Source organism: Larimichthys crocea, chromosome VIII, assembly GCF_000972845.2.
Source record: "Larimichthys crocea isolate SSNF chromosome VIII, L_crocea_2.0, whole genome shotgun sequence".
NCBI lineage: Eukaryota > Metazoa > Chordata > Actinopteri > Sciaenidae > Larimichthys > Larimichthys crocea.
The window spans coordinates 24,585,909-24,601,468 of record NC_040018.1 but is presented as its reverse complement, the minus strand read 5'-3'; the positions used below and the strand labels follow the sequence as shown (position 1 = coordinate 24,601,468).

Sequence of the window (15,560 nt, the reverse complement as noted above, 5' to 3'; positions counted from 1 at the left end):
CTCCTACCATTAGGCCTACATCACCCTAACCCCCCCCCTCCACTTGTGAGAAGATGCTGTAAAACAAAAGCGATAACCTGTTTTGTAACTGCTCTGATTGTATGACTGGTAGTGCTGACTGAAAAAATGAGGCCATGCATACTTAGGAGGACAATCCCTTCTACAACGTAAAGAAGAGCTAGTTATATATTAAAAGCATGGAAGATCAGTATATTCATTAAATATAGTCAGTTAGGACTCTAGACACACGAGATTGACAGCTCGAATACATCAGTGCAGCAAAATAATCCATTACCACAGCTCATTAGTATTCATAGCTGTGATTACAATATGAACTAAAAAGAGTTTAATTATATTTTTATCCATCATTTTGCAGCAGAGGACAGGTTTCAGATGATACATAAATGTAATCAGTCTTTTCTTTTCATGGGTGTCTTGAGATGTCCCTGGTTACAGAAATAAAGACTGTAAACTGTTTTTCCTGTGACTGAACAATGACTATATTGTGTTAAGCTGAGACCAGCATAGTGGAATGTACAATATGAAGAAATCAGTACATCTAGCTCATGTCAGCCTGTGTCCTTGCTCAGGGAGAAAAACACTGCCATGATGCTTTAATTAGAATCTCTTGACTTGAATTTGTGTTATTGGCTCGATGCTCTAAAATAAATGAATGTCAGGGTGTGATGTGTTACCCTGTCCTTACAAACAGATGATGAACACAACAAAGAGACACAGCAAATGCACAATAAATAATCATTGTTTTATTTGTGCCACATTTTTCAGCTGAAAAACTGCTTCACACTGAAATGAACATAAACTTTTATTATTGTTGCCGCCTGGCGTTTGTGACTTCAGGTGCTACTCTTGCCATGCGAGCCGCCCCATTGGCTCTAGACGACATGATGGATTGGCACCAAGCCCCGCCTACCTTTGGTTCTGCCCCCACGGGCTTCCGTCTGCGGCGAGGGAGCAGGTTCACCTGGAGGAAGGAGTGTTTGGCTGTTATGGAGAGGTGAGGAGGAGGAGGAGGTGGTGAGCTGTCAGGAATGTTGGGGAGGAGGTTACATAAAGAAATTGAAATCAGCGTGTATTATTTTTAATTGGCTGTGTGTGTTTGTTTGTGTCTTCACAGCTACTTTAGTGATAACCAGTACCCCGATGAGGCCAAGAGGGAGGAGATTGCCACTGCCTGCAACGCTGTCATTCAGAAACCAGGTAGGTAAAAACACAAATGAATGACTTTGACTAAAATGACTAAATATAATTATATATAATCACAAGTGAACTTGTTTTACTCTTCACTGCTTCACATTTCTAAAGTAGACGATAGCAGCTTTTACCGAGTGAGAGGACGACAGTTCAGTGTCTTAGCCAATCAGTGGTGTCTTTGATAACAGGTCCACATCATGGTGCAAATGTAACCACGTAGATATTTCTATTTTAATGTCATTGGCTATGAATTATATTATTCTATTTAGGAATTACTGAGAGGAAATACATGATTGTAGGAAAAACTCTGCATTGTTCCCGCTGACGTGCATTCATCGCCATCAATATCCGATTAGTTTTCTTTCAGCTTCTTTTAGTTAACCTGGTCAGTACATCTGGTTTCCTCCGTTTGAAGAATTGATTTAGTTTTTATCTGATGTTCAGTCGTCTCTTTAGCTCATGTCCAACAATGAAAATGAGGTATCTGCATCATGACAAGTGCACCACTTAAGTATGCTGGATTATTAAGCAACAGCATTGAGTCTTACATCTGTACTTCAAGATAACATGTCTCAGGAAAAATGCTTGAATGAGCCTTCAAATAAAGTGTGTATATGTATGTGTGTGTGTTACAGGGAAGAAGCTGTCTGATTTGGAGAGGGTAACATCTCTGAAAGTCTACAACTGGTTTGCCAACCGCCGCAAAGACATCAAGAGACGCGCCAACATTGGTAATATCTTCCTCTTTGTATGTGTGTCAACAATAATGGATGTTGTTGTAGTTATACATACATGTCCTTTACACATGCGTGTATTTGTTTGAGTGGCTTCTTGTCGATACGCTATGATGAGGTTTGTGTTTTTGAAGAAGCAGCCATCTTGGAGAGCCACGGCATCGAGGTTCAGAGTCCAGGAGGTCAGTCCAACAGCGACGAGGTGGACGGCAACGACTTCCCCGACCAGGTGAACTAGATGTAAACGAGTTGCAACTCCTCCCGAACACACAAAGCCTCTAATAGAGCTGTCCGGTGACAACAGAAGATTAGTGTGTGTAACAGTAAATATGCACAGCGGGGGTCAACGAACTCATGGTCAGTAAAGTTAAACAGTGTATGAAACATTGGAGTCTACTTTGTTTTGATTCCTGTTTGTGTCACCTATTTAAATTTACATTTAGTCACATTTGACCCGTGTTTGGTCAGCAGCAGAGATTTCAACATCTCTAACAATATAAATAACGTCAGAGATAGCTGTGACTGTAAGATGGCCTGCTTATTCTATAACTGCTGTGTTGCTCTGCCACAGGGCTGCGAGGTGTCTTTATTTGACAAGAGAGCTTCAACCAGGCAATTTGGTTTCAGTCGAGCTGACCTGTCCTCTCCGACCCAGGTACAACCCGAGTTTACTACAACTGCATTAACACTGCTCTTCACGTCACAGTATAAAAAAAGAAAGAAAGAAAATCCAGATTAAATCTGCTAATCGTTCATTTCCCCTCTCCTCGCTCAGGTTCCCACGCTGCTCCCCAGCTGGTTTTCCACCCTGGGTAGAGGGGCCTTGTCTGGACAGAGGGGCACTTCTCTGATCGGCCGCTCCCTAGTGTCAGTGGTGGGCCCTCAGGCGGAGGGTTCCAGATTGTCAGGCGTGTCCTGGTCTCCGCCCTCACCCTCCCTCCAGGACGAACCCACCATCCACAGCGCGCTGTCCGAGCCCCAGGACCAAATCGGCTTGGAGAAGGCGGCTGTCGACCACAGCAACCAAGCCCTAGCCAATCAGGTGGATGGAGCAAGGTGCAGTATGGGGAATGACATCAAGACGGAAACGCTGGAGGACGACTGAAGGAGGGCAGTGGATATTAGATTTGTCGGAGTAGTGAATGGCATAAGATCAGAGGTGTGTTAATATGCAAGCAGATGTTATAGGAATGTAATAAGTGAAAAAAAAAAGACCAAAAGTCGTGTAAACTCCAACCCTGAGATACCTCCCAACCCTACCTCCAACCACCAACCTACTCTGCTACGCTCTTATAGGTATTGCTAGTATATTATAATAATGATGATAATAATTATACACTTTTATTTGTTTTATTTTAAGTGCACCACAGCACACTATGAAAATGCCTGAATGAAAACAAATCAAACAAAGAAAGTGACACAGTAAAAACAACACACAGTAGCAATGTGTATTATTATTATTATTATTATTATTGTTGATTTGTTTTATTTAGGCATTTTTAATCTTCCATAGCAGACTGTCTAACAGGACAGGATGTGCAGATTTCTTTGGAAACTGCATTTTTCACAGCAGGACAACACTGTATTTGACACGAGGTTCAAATAGTTTCAGGGTCTTGTACTGTGATCACAACACAACTGAACAGCCTCAAAAGATAAAATACCTGAATTTGAAAGTTAAGTTCATTATAACTGTTTTTAAAATGACTGTAGCACATTTCATCATCAGTTTATCTTATTTCAAATTGTTTTGTTGTTAATTCCTTCCAGTGAGAAGAACAGCAGAACAAGCTCAGTTTCCTCAAGGTCACGGCTCGTTGATATTTCTGCGAGCCTAAGATGATTTAAAAAATGTAAAAGAGAGAAAGAATAACCTACTCGTCCTTACCCTGCCCTGGTAAAATAAGCTCAATATATGGAAGAAAAGAAAGGTCATTGTGATTTTAAATTTTGTGAGCAACTGAAAACAGCTTGAATTAGTTTCATTTGAAAATTAACTAATTATGTGGTTAAATTCTCCTCCAGTAATTAATATCAAGTTCTTTAATTTCATTTAATTTCAAACGTCAAAACCTGGCACCGTGAATTTATTTGGATAATGTGACTGACAGACCATTATCTGATGGGCCAGACATCAGATTTATTTTATCACTGCTAATTTGGTGTCCCAAATACTCAAATGTATTTTTTTTTTTACCTTGAATCTTGATTTTAATGTCTGAATTTCACCAATTCACAATGAAGAACTTGATTTTGTTTTTTTTATTATTTCATATTATACTTAATTTTAAACACCATTCAGTGGCATATAAATATCAACAGTAAGTATTCAGTAGATAATTCACAATTGGGTGTTCAGTTGCTTGCAAGATTCAAATCCTCACATCCTCTCTTTGCTTCCATATTAATAACAAGTAATTAAAAGAAAAAGAAAAAAGAAAAGAAAGCGACACATTTGTACAAAAACTAAAAACCCAGACGTCCAGGTGACCGAGTGTTATTCATTTTGTGCAGAATGAATGAATCACTGTGAGATGATCTGTAATTACTACAGATCAGTTGGGAGGTATTCAACAGTGTAACAAACTGTTATTACATACTATTAAAGAATAAAGTGAATACATACATACCACGTGTATGTATGCATACACACGCATATATATATATACAGTATATTATACAAACTGTGGCGGTACATATTTATATATATGTACCGGATCCATTTCTATTTACAGTATATAGACGTATTAGCTTCAAATGAGAGAAACTGTCAGTATGAGTCTTTATTGTTGGTGAAAGGTGAGTGAAGCATTAGCCAAAGTATTAAGTTTAAATTTGGTGTAGTGTCTGAGTGTATGATAGTCACGGGTGGAACTATGTATTAGAGATATGCTAATCAAAGATGCATCAGATGTGTCAAATTATTGCAAGCAAAATGCATTTCATTTTTTAATTTTTTTTGAATTTTTTTTTTAGGTATATCTGTGTTTGTGCTCGACATGCCATGTGTTCTAAACACATACAGTCATGTTTAAAATTGTGTTTTCATTCTAAATGAAACTTTATTGGATCAATATCATGGTGCTTAGAGTCCCTGCTGTTGAAACAGCGCGAATAACAGACCAGAGAGGCAGTAAGAGAAAAAAAATGTATCTGAGAAAGCTGATTTTTTTATTTTTTATTTTTTTTCCTGAGAAAGCTAATAGTTAATCTTTTAGTGAGCGAGTGGGAAACAACCACAGCAAGAAGTGTTATTTAGCTGAGAAATAAATATTTGATCAAACTACTCGCACGAAATATTTATCCCTGTATAGCCGTTGTAGAAGACCAACTGTTTTCTGCCTTTGTTAATCTCACAGGGAATTTTCTTTTTGTTTCTTTTATTTCTGATTTTGCCCTTTTTAAGACGTTTGGGCTTAAAGATAGTCTGACATCGGGTTGGCTGAGAAACATTCATTTTACCAGCGTTTTCTTTTAATTTGAAAGAATACTCGCTATGAGTCAATTCCTAAGATATATATATTTTTTCTATTTCTTTTCCTTTGTTTGGGTAAAGTTGGAGATGTGTGCATCTTAATAACAGCACAACAAACAAAGCACTGACCCATTAGCCCACTTTTTTATAAAGTTGTTGCCTGTTTACGCATCACACAGACACAGAGCAACTTTAGCATTAAATTTAATATTGACTTTAAATCCAATATCGACTCTTCTTTTAGCTCTGTTTAGGTCTCCACTAACCCCTGAGGTAAATATGTGGCTCTTAACGTCCCACTACGTTCACCAGCTATTTGTTTATTTGCTGTTCAGTGCTAGTCAGGTATTGTACAGCAAGTTAGTAAATAAGTGACACTAAACACTTGTTCAAAAGTAAAAAATACTAGAGTCTGGTGTATCAATTATTCAGTTTTCCAGCCATCCAGAGTCATGTCAGTAATGTTACATTATTTTTTGTTCAACACATGAAATATACTGTTTTTAAGTTGAAGTGCCTTATTTTTTTGCAGTGTACTAACACAGTATCAGTGCACAAAGATGGACTTCTACAACGGCTGTTCATACATCACTGTATCAGAAATAATGCAAGAAAGCTAAACACATGATGTTCTGTAACAGCCCACACTCACGTGGCTTCGTTCAGATCGGTTCATCATTGTTCATCACCAGGTGCTTTACAGGCTAAGCTACTAGTTCAGAGTTTAAAAAAAAACTCAACACAAATACCTCACTTTACCCCCCGCAGCTATAAGCTACACACCCCCCCCCAGGTTTTTCCACAGCTGCTTCAATGTGAATCAAAGTTTAGACAGTCGAGAGTAAAAAGTAACTGTAGAGCTGATTTTATTCGGAGGAGACTGACAGCAAACTGTGACGAGGCTGTAAAGACGGTTCACTAGCTGATCAGGGACAACAGAGATGTCAGTGTCCTTTTTCTTCTTCTTTTTTCAAAAGGGAAATTTCTTCTTGAACTCGAGCCAATAAATATTAAGTTTGAAAGTAAAGGGAAATTCCACTTCAAAAAAATGTATTCATTCATAAGCTCCTGCCTCCACCAGAGTCCATTGAATGCTTCTAAAACACGTTTCCCGCTCGGCCTGGTGGAATACTAACACAACTCGTCAGTGTTTGTGTTGGAGAATTTAAGTTTTGTGGTGGAATGTCTCTTTAATCGTACGGCAGCAGAGCTGTCCCGGGTGTCTTTGCTTTATGACATTAGTCACTTCTGTAGCTTTCTGTCATCTGTTTGAATTATTTACACCAAAATATCAACATATACTATCCCACTGTGGGTTAGAAAATGTTTGTTTTTTTTATTTACTATTATTATTATTTTCTTTCAAATCTGCTAAGCAGAAGCCTTTCTGACGTGAATCTGTGGATTCATTGAAGACAACATGCTTTTGAGATTATTTCAGGGTTTTAAAATTGTTTCATTCATGGTCCTCTCATGAAGATGGACCCCTGAAGCAGCAAATTGATGTGAAGTGAAAAAAGTAGTTTATTAGTGTAATTTTTTTTGTTTGTTTGTTTTAGTCATTTTGGAGCCAAAAAAGTCTGAGAGTTAAAAAAATGAGGAACAAAAAAACAATGAACAGAAACTAAATTGGAGATTGCTGTCTCAGTCTTATTGTGTAAAATAGTTATTTTTTGTACCATGGCTCGGTTCAAACGTGAAGCACACTAACTTCTCAGTTTTCACCTCAGACAAGCTTGTTAAGATGCTTCAGATTTACCTCCTCTGACACTTCAATGTGGAACAGATCATCAATACGAGCCAAAATAACTACTTCATGAACTGATTTCACGACAGCAATCTCTAAATTTCTTCATTTTGCTCTCAGCGCTTGACCCTAAATTGGCTCCGTACTTTTTATTTACGACAATCACAGTGCCAGAAAGTAAAGTGTGTTTTCATATTATTATTATAATCAACTTGAAAAGCATAGTAAGTGAAAATTGTCATGAAAAAAGAACCACAGTGATACCAGTTTTCCCCATAAACATGACATAGAACGCCTTCGCTCTTCCAGTTATATTCAGCACTGTGTCAGACTGCCCATGTGCACTTTGTTTCTGACCGCAGCGACGGCAGCATGTTGTCTTTTTGTCGGCTTCACTCTTCCTTCGCTGGTTCTTCACGGGAACAAAGCAGCTCTCGGATCAGATCCTGTTTTACACCTGGAATACCTCACTGGCCCTTTTGATGTAATAAGGTTGTAGCAGCATCTGATCTGAGGCCTGCTGTGTGAACAAAGAGAAAGCATGTGGGATCTGGTTGTCTCTTACCTTTTGTCAATGTGGTGAATACATGAGATGCAGTATGACATTTGAAGAGTTATATTCCAAAATGCTGTCTTTTATTATTATTTAGGTGGGAAGAGTCAACATAAAATGTAGATGTTCCATTCTTAATATTCTCCTTTAATCAGCCAATGACTGTAAATACTACTTTTAAAAAAAAGACCATCTGGTTCAAACATTTTATCAGTCATGTAAAAAAATGTTTTTGTTTTTATTAAAAAAAAAAGAAACCTGAGCGGTCACCATTTCATTTTGGCAATAAACTCTTCAATAATTCTCGATCGAATGAAAAATCTCAAACCTCAGCAGGACGTTTGTTGTATCGGTTTGAACTGAGTTTTATCCTCTCTCGTTCCTCTCTATTTCAAGATTTAGTGCCTTTTTTGGACAGTAGACTGTTCTGTAATCGCTGTGTAGAAAATCTACATATGCCTTTTGTTACTTTTTCATCTGTTGGATAAACCTTATTTGTTATTTTTAAGGTGTGTTTTTATTGATATTCTATTTACAAGGGAATAAAAACTGATCAGAGTCCATGTGGTGTGTCCTGGTTTGTTTTGTCTGTAAGCCAACGTGTACAGTAAGCACTAACACAGCCTGGGCAGGTGGGTGGAGGGGTTTCTGTTCCAACCACATCCAACTGTGCACAGTAAATGTGTATGAAGTCTTAGAAATTATATTTTTTTAAAACAAATTGTATTCTGGCACGTGTTAAAATAGATGAATGAATGGCAGCTCCATTCACTCAATGAAGACTGCAAGAGCCTCAAGGCTCGGTTAAGTTTTTCTCTCAAACATTAAATATTCACAGCCTAATAAGAATCAGACAAAGAATAAAATCAAATCCTTTAATTAACAGACTTGTTTCATTGGGACCATATAGGTGTGGTGTGATCAGGGTCGTCATCAGCAAATATTGCTGAGACTAAAACACAACTCATGTATGAAATAACCCGAACTGTTCATTTTATTTTGATTGTTTTGAGTTCATTTAGATCTGCATCACTCGCAGTGAGACTGATTTTTACATTGTGGAACATTTAGGAGCATCTATTGGCAGAAATGGAATAAAAGTCATAACTATGTTTTCATTAGTGTATAATCTGTTAATTACCTTTTGAATGAGCCTCGTCCACAAAATCGGCTGTTACTACAGTAGCCTAGAACAGACAAACCAAACACTGGTACATACTTTCAGATCAGGGGTTCAGCAGTCTGTGAGCTCACCACTACATGCCCACACAGTGGACCTTTTTAAAGGGCTCAGAAAAAAAAAATCCATATTAGCGGTTCAGCCTTCAATAAATAGTATGTAACTTATGCATGTCAGAAGTAGTCATTGAATTCAGGGCCACTGATCAGCTTGTTTCAGAGCTTTCAAATATATCACAATCTTTGGCAGGAAGAGTTTGCAAGACGATGACCGCTGGCAAAACAATGAGGTACTGGGGTTGTCAACAGATCTATCTCCATGACAACTGAGGAAACTTCATCCGCTGATAAAGATGTGAAGTAAGTTTGAAGCCCCAGAACAAGTAACTAGTAATTTTTATGTCAATAGAGTCGGGGATAAAATGTGGTTACCTCTTCAGAATGTATGTTTATACTTCACTAATATTAGTTAGCAGTTTTTGGTAAAACAAATCTGCATTATTACACAACATGGTGTGAGTCTGCACATTTCTTTGACCATTAAATCAGTTTGGTACAAATAAAGAACAAATACTCTGTTAATCTTCCTCTTTTTTTATTATTATTTTTTCTTACCAGATTACTGTTCAGATGATAAAAAAAATGAAAATTATAAATGTATTATAATACATGTTTATTCTTTGGATTGCAGCATAGAATTACATAAAACAAAATTAAATTAATCAAAACCCAAACTTGTGCTCAGATTTTTTCTTTTTATAAGTCTTAATATGCGCATATATACACACACACACACACACACATACATACACAGATCAACCACTCCAATGGTGCACTCACACATACAAATGACACATCAAGACAAAACCTGCTCCATCGAATCAACAGTAGCAACAAACAACTGATAATGATTAGATAGGATGATATAGTAATACTGTTGACCAGGCCGAGGCCACATTAAACCCATGTTGGATTATTAAAAATGTTTTCTCCAGCGTGTGAAGGCTTACAGGGACTGGAGGGGCTTTTTTGCAGGAGTAACAAGGTTCTACTAAAACTCCCTGACTTAGCAAGCACCAAGCCCTCTCCTTAAGCTCCTATCAACCTTCCATTATTACACAGCTCTGTTAAATATGGCTGCTGGTACCTAGGAAATATTAACGCAACATTGTACTGATACCAACTGCCTTTTAAAATATACCAAGAGGAGAAGTTGTATCTGAATGTTCCTGGAAAGCGGACCCAGCTGTACAAATTACAGGTCACTGCCAAAAAACTGCAACAGAAAAAAAAGAAGAAAAAAGACTGTGCACCTGCAACAAAGCTGCAATGCATCACCTGACAGTCAAGTATTGCTCGTTTGTGTGGTTTATTCTAATATTTCAGAACACACAAGAGGTGAACTGGATTTCAGCCAGTTCAGTCGTGAAGCAGGTAAAACTCTGTCAGCTGAAAGGCCTCGGAGGAGGAGGAGGAGGAGGGGGAAAGGAAGTTGGCAGAACACTGGACAGGCGAGAAAGAGGTAGTAAAAAAGGTGAACGCTCACGACCGAGGCAGTTTAATATGTTTTAGTGCTGGCGAAAAATACAAAAATCAAGCTCAATCCATTGCTTTTTCTCAAACAGAACGCGATCTCTGGCTGGTAGTGTGACGATCCCGAGGAGGCAGAAGCTGTCGGGGGCATGCTGCTGTAGGGCAGTGGTGAGTTGTAAATTCATTCGCTTTGATGGTTTTCTTGTCGTATATATAAAATTCCCTGTGTGGGAATCTTTTCTGACTGAGGTGTGACAGCAGCCTCTGGGAGACAACATGATGACTTTCCCTCCAGTAAGGCAGCGATACAGGAGGGTTGGATCAGTGGAAATCTTTAGAAATCCCTCTGAGGTCTTCAAAACCTGACAGCATCTGTGACCAAAGGATCTTTTCTACTCAACGTGTCGATATTAATCTGGAGATGGACTTACTCATCATGTTTTTATGCCTTTTTAAATTGTAAACCAGACTATTTCGGAATGACTCTCTTCCATAGCACAGTACGCTGAGTGTTTAGAGTACAGCACGTCTGGGTAAGAGAGAGCTGAGATTGTTCCTGCTAAAACCAGTCTGGATCCAGATTGAAGGCGACGTTAAGGCGGGGCACCATGTTGCTCCAGACCAGTGATCCCATAGTTAGCACAGAGCTACAGGAAATGCAACAGGAGGTGAATGCAATAAAGATATGGGACCAATGGGTATCTGAGCAAAACAAAAGCACTTAGAAAAGACTCATTCAGATCAATAAGCAGTCTAAAATATGACTGGACACAAATCAGGTTAATAAAAACAGAACTGAATGTGTTTTTTTATGGTTGATTCAGCCGCAGAAATAACACTGCTGGCTTCGCTCTAATCTCTTTAGTTACGACTAATTCTAGTTTTCTGTGGAAAATAATTGATACACCAGACTCTAGTATTCTGTGGATCGCGTGCATCACGCAGCCCGCGAGCTGCACCCCACATGTTCTACTAAAATAACAGATTTGACGCTGCAAACTGCGTGGAGAGTTAAAGATGAGGATGTGTGCGAGAAAAAAAAGAGACATTTATTACCACCATGTTTGAGCTTGGCTCTGCTGTCATGTTAAATAATAGCTCCCAAATTAACCAAATTTCATCTTTTTTTTAACAGAAAATTGAGTCGAGTGAAGGAATGTAGCTCAAGAATATTGCTCCAAAAACTGAAACTCAAAGCAGAGAATTCAAATTTCAGTACAATTTAAAGAGCATCAGGAAACTTGAGAACACTTGAATCGTTAAAATAAACAAAAAAACATTTTGTATTTTCTTCCTACATATACAAGCGTTCCAGAAATGAACTCTTCGATTCCCTCTGGAGACTTCTGTGCAAATGAATTGAAGCACTGATATGAAAACAGTGTGTGGAAGATAGATAGATAGATGGTCATATGATTTCTGAGGCACAATAACGTAAAAAAAAAAAAAAAAAAAAAGGGGACATCCAGAAGCCTGAAGTGATCTCAAGCCCCTTTAACGGTGTCACGAGCAAAGACCAGGATGGGAAGTCGCATCAGCCATAACAGAGAGGGTTGAAGGTTTGTCGCTCTCGGCTCGAGTCCGAACAAGTGAAGCGGGCAGCTGGCGGTCATTTCCCATCTTGGTGAGAACTCGTGGACACGTCTGAAGCAAAGCCACCTAAATGTCCACCCAACATTCACACACACACACCCACACATACACGAGAAAACTGTACTCCCTTCCTTCATTACCACATAACCGTTCTGAACCACAATATTATTACAAACAATCAACCCAGCCAGAGTCCAACCTAAGAAACACTTCCTACTTTCCAACCAATAACATACCAGACAGTAACCAATTACAGGGTCCTGGGCTTTAAGGCCAGATAATAAATACACAGATAATAACTAGACTATGGTGAAATATCGCCTCCATACTTCAACTCCAACATTAAAGTCTCCTCTCAAAAAAAAAAAAAAATCAATGGAGTGATTATTCACCCAGAAAATATTCCAACCTTTCCTCACACATCTTCTTCAAGGCTTACATGACAAAGTGCCTCACTTTTAGAAATTGTACTGCTTCATATTAAAAGACATATTGGCCACTGAACCAAAGCGCTCGCCAACTACTGAATTCCAATCTAGTATACAGTCAGAGATAGAGAGTGTTAGATAAATCAATTGATCCATATACAGGTAAATTTACAATGCTAATAGCAGCAATTTTCATGGAATCATTTGTGCAATATTTATTAAAATAAAACGTTTTTTTTTTTAATCAATTTTCATGCGATAAATGCATGTGTATAAGCATTTAAATATAAATAGTAAATTCACGTCTCTCGAATTAAGAAGACGCATGATAAAAAGAATGGAAAAAGACATACTGTATCCATAAAGATGATAGTGTTTGGACATACCGAGTGCATTTAGACCCACACGTTATGCCAGGTGATCGACTCATGAGCATGCATCGTCGAATCATCCCATCAGAAATCTGTAGACTCCCTAGTGTACATGGATAAACCGAATGTCTCCATAGAAACAGCTTACAGGCTGTAAAACCTGCCTCAGCGGACGTCATTAACATGTCAACTAACATTTAGATTTGTCATCATCATCTTCATCATCATCATCGTCATCGTCATCAGGATATGAACTCAGCCTAGCTGTCTGTAAATGAGACATAGTACTAAAGGATACTTTCCCATCATCCGCCATCAGCAAATGCTTTTACCTCACTTGGTGAGACAGCATCACTCCAACTCAGGATGACTCAAACAAAACACTTTACACTGACCTCGGTCTAGTTTATTAAAAAGGGGCACTCCCACAATTTAGTTAAGTAAGGAAAGATGTGACAGACGGACCTAAACGAGCTGAATTTAAAAACAGCAGAGGCCGCCCAAACGCTCACTTTTGGTGTGTATTATTGTGGGTGAAGCTCCAAAAATCACCAGAGCAGCAACTGGCAACTGGCCTATTCTTGGCAATTTATTTTGTTACGACCAAGTTTGTAGCGTCTCTCCAAAGCTACAACTGTTTTCACAAGCGGCACAGTCCTCCTTATGACAGGGAACTGAACTACATGTGTAAAATTGGTGGAGTGCCCCTTTAACATATGGAAAAGCACTGAGAGCATTCTGTCTGCGTTCTCCGTGAATATCAACGTATGAAACAGTGCTGTGTTCTTCTTCCAATGCTTTCCCATTAAATGATCAAAGAATAAAGTCACTGTGAAATGTTAAAGTCTCCTCTGGTGATACTCAATAAAGACGAAAAACTAATTTTAATGTTCGATCAGTCAGAACTGCTCGTGTGTTGAATACTTTCCCAAAATGTACAACTCTCTCTAAGTCATAGAGAGTACGTCGTCTCTCTCTAAAAACATGCATAGAAGCAAACCCAGCAGATCATCCACGTGTCCATCTCACTTCCTTTTCCTCAACACATACACGTCCCTATTTTCCCACCAACACAACACAAAAGTACTACTTTAAAACAGCGCCCCCTGGTGTCTGAATGTTAGCCACAGAGGATAACTTAGCAAATATGCATCAAGGACAGACATCCAGACGGAGAATATACTCTGATTTAAGGTCATCGAGAACCGTTTTCACATTACAAGTTGGTTTGAGGAATCTGTTGACACTCGTCTAACCTCTCGGCTGCGCTGCACTGTGACCGCAGACATGTCCTGCTCACATACAAATGCTTCTTGTCCAACGTCTCCAGTGCAAAATCGACTTTTTTAAAGCCTCCCAGTACAAACACCATGCTCCCATAGTGGCTTTGTCCGACAAGGACGTGACTTTTCCTGCTTTACACATATAATCTTCATCATTAAAAACACAGCTACGACAATATGAACTTATTTGTGCACAGAGGCCAACAACTTCACTGTACAACATTTACAAACACGCACACACAAACACACACACACACACGCCCCTCCTTGTCCTTTTCCCCTCTGCAGTCCCTGAGATCACCTCACACTTAGCTCGAGGCATTCTCTTAAAACGCAAAACACAGCGAACTGAAATTAAATACACAGGAAAAAAAAAAGAGAAACAAACCAAGCCATGGTGAAGGCACATTCTGGGAGGATCCATCTTCAAAAGAAAAGAGTCCAGGAGGAGGAGACGTGTCTCAAACAATGAGTCAACAATGACTCGGACTAGACGCTTTGACACTGCAGACTAAGACCTAGAGAGTTCAGAGGAGTGGCAGCCGGCGCAGGGAATTCTGGGACATTGAGAGTCTCAGGACTGTCTGGTGGAAACATCATATCCAGGGATGCAAACACGTCACAGGTCAGAATGCCCATACAGTATATTTTAATGTTTTCCTAAGAATAACTAATTATTACGAATGGTGGAGAAGAAGAAATAAATAACAAATCAGCCGGAGCTGCTACAGATGAAGACGTTTTATACTAGTGTTTCTCTATCATGACCTCAAAGTCTGACATATACTCGGAGAAAAAGCAAAAAAAAATAAAAATAAAGTAACTCCTGCCTAAAATGCGAATAGTTTGCATCCCTGTATATCAGCTCAGAAAGCATCTCTGAGGCAAATGATCCGGTCTGCAATGTCCGATCCACTTTGATAAGGTCTACACTGACTTCCATTCATCCTTGCCGGTCTTCCCACTGACCGCAATCTTCCCACATGATAATAGTCCTTCCACGGACCTCTATATACTCTGCATAGTCTTTCATCAACTTACTCGTGTTCGTTCTGAACTATTTTTATCCATTATTTGTGAATGGATGTAGTGACTGTAGTTCCAAACTATCGGAGGGTAGGCAGTGTGTCAGTTCTGTGTGAGCCTGTTGCATAGCTGGGAGGAGGAGAGAAGAGGAGGAGGAGGAGGAGAAGGAGGAGGGCTGTGGGGAGTTCATCTCTCCCATCTAGTTCCTGGTTTGTTTGTCTCAACTGCTCCAGGATTTGCGGTTCTCCCCCCGGCGGGCAACGATGGCTTCTCCTCGCAGGATGGGGACGTGGGCGGGAGCGGCAAAGTCTGCCGTGCGACGGCTAGTCCGATCACGGAGCGTGAGCCGGTCTGGGCGAACCAGCACCCCGTAACCTGGTTTACAGTGGAAATACCGATGACCTCCGACTGAACCGTCATTTTTAC

General features: G+C 39.4%; 2 protein-coding genes across 8 annotated transcripts in view; one reads left to right on the top strand and one right to left on the bottom strand.

Annotated features, from left to right (window-relative positions):
• LOC104919714 (homeobox-containing protein 1) overlaps positions 1-11,890 on the top strand; it is a 20,951-nt gene extending 9,061 nt beyond the window's left edge. For 2 of the 4 annotated variants that reach the window (XM_019258381.2, XM_019258382.2), the window contains exons 5-10: positions 859-1,015; positions 1,136-1,218; positions 1,848-1,943; positions 2,081-2,175; positions 2,518-2,601; positions 2,722-11,890. In XM_019258381.2, coding sequence (XP_019113926.2) covers positions 859-1,015; positions 1,136-1,218; positions 1,848-1,943; positions 2,081-2,175; positions 2,518-2,601; positions 2,722-3,051 — 845 coding nt within the window. In that variant the 3' untranslated portion in view covers positions 3,052-11,890. The remainder of the gene's footprint in view (positions 1-858; positions 1,016-1,135; positions 1,219-1,847; positions 1,944-2,080; positions 2,176-2,517; positions 2,602-2,721) is intronic. The other 2 variants (XM_019258383.2, XM_010731794.3) reach the window with 2 other exon arrangements.
• Positions 10,528-15,560, bottom strand: part of kif13ba (kinesin family member 13Ba) — a 37,796-nt gene continuing 32,763 nt past the window's right edge. For all 4 annotated transcript variants that reach the window (XM_027281153.1, XM_027281152.1, XM_027281155.1 and 1 more), the window contains one exon: positions 10,528-15,560. In XM_027281153.1, coding sequence (XP_027136954.1) covers positions 15,355-15,560 — 206 coding nt within the window. In that variant the 3' untranslated portion in view covers positions 10,528-15,354.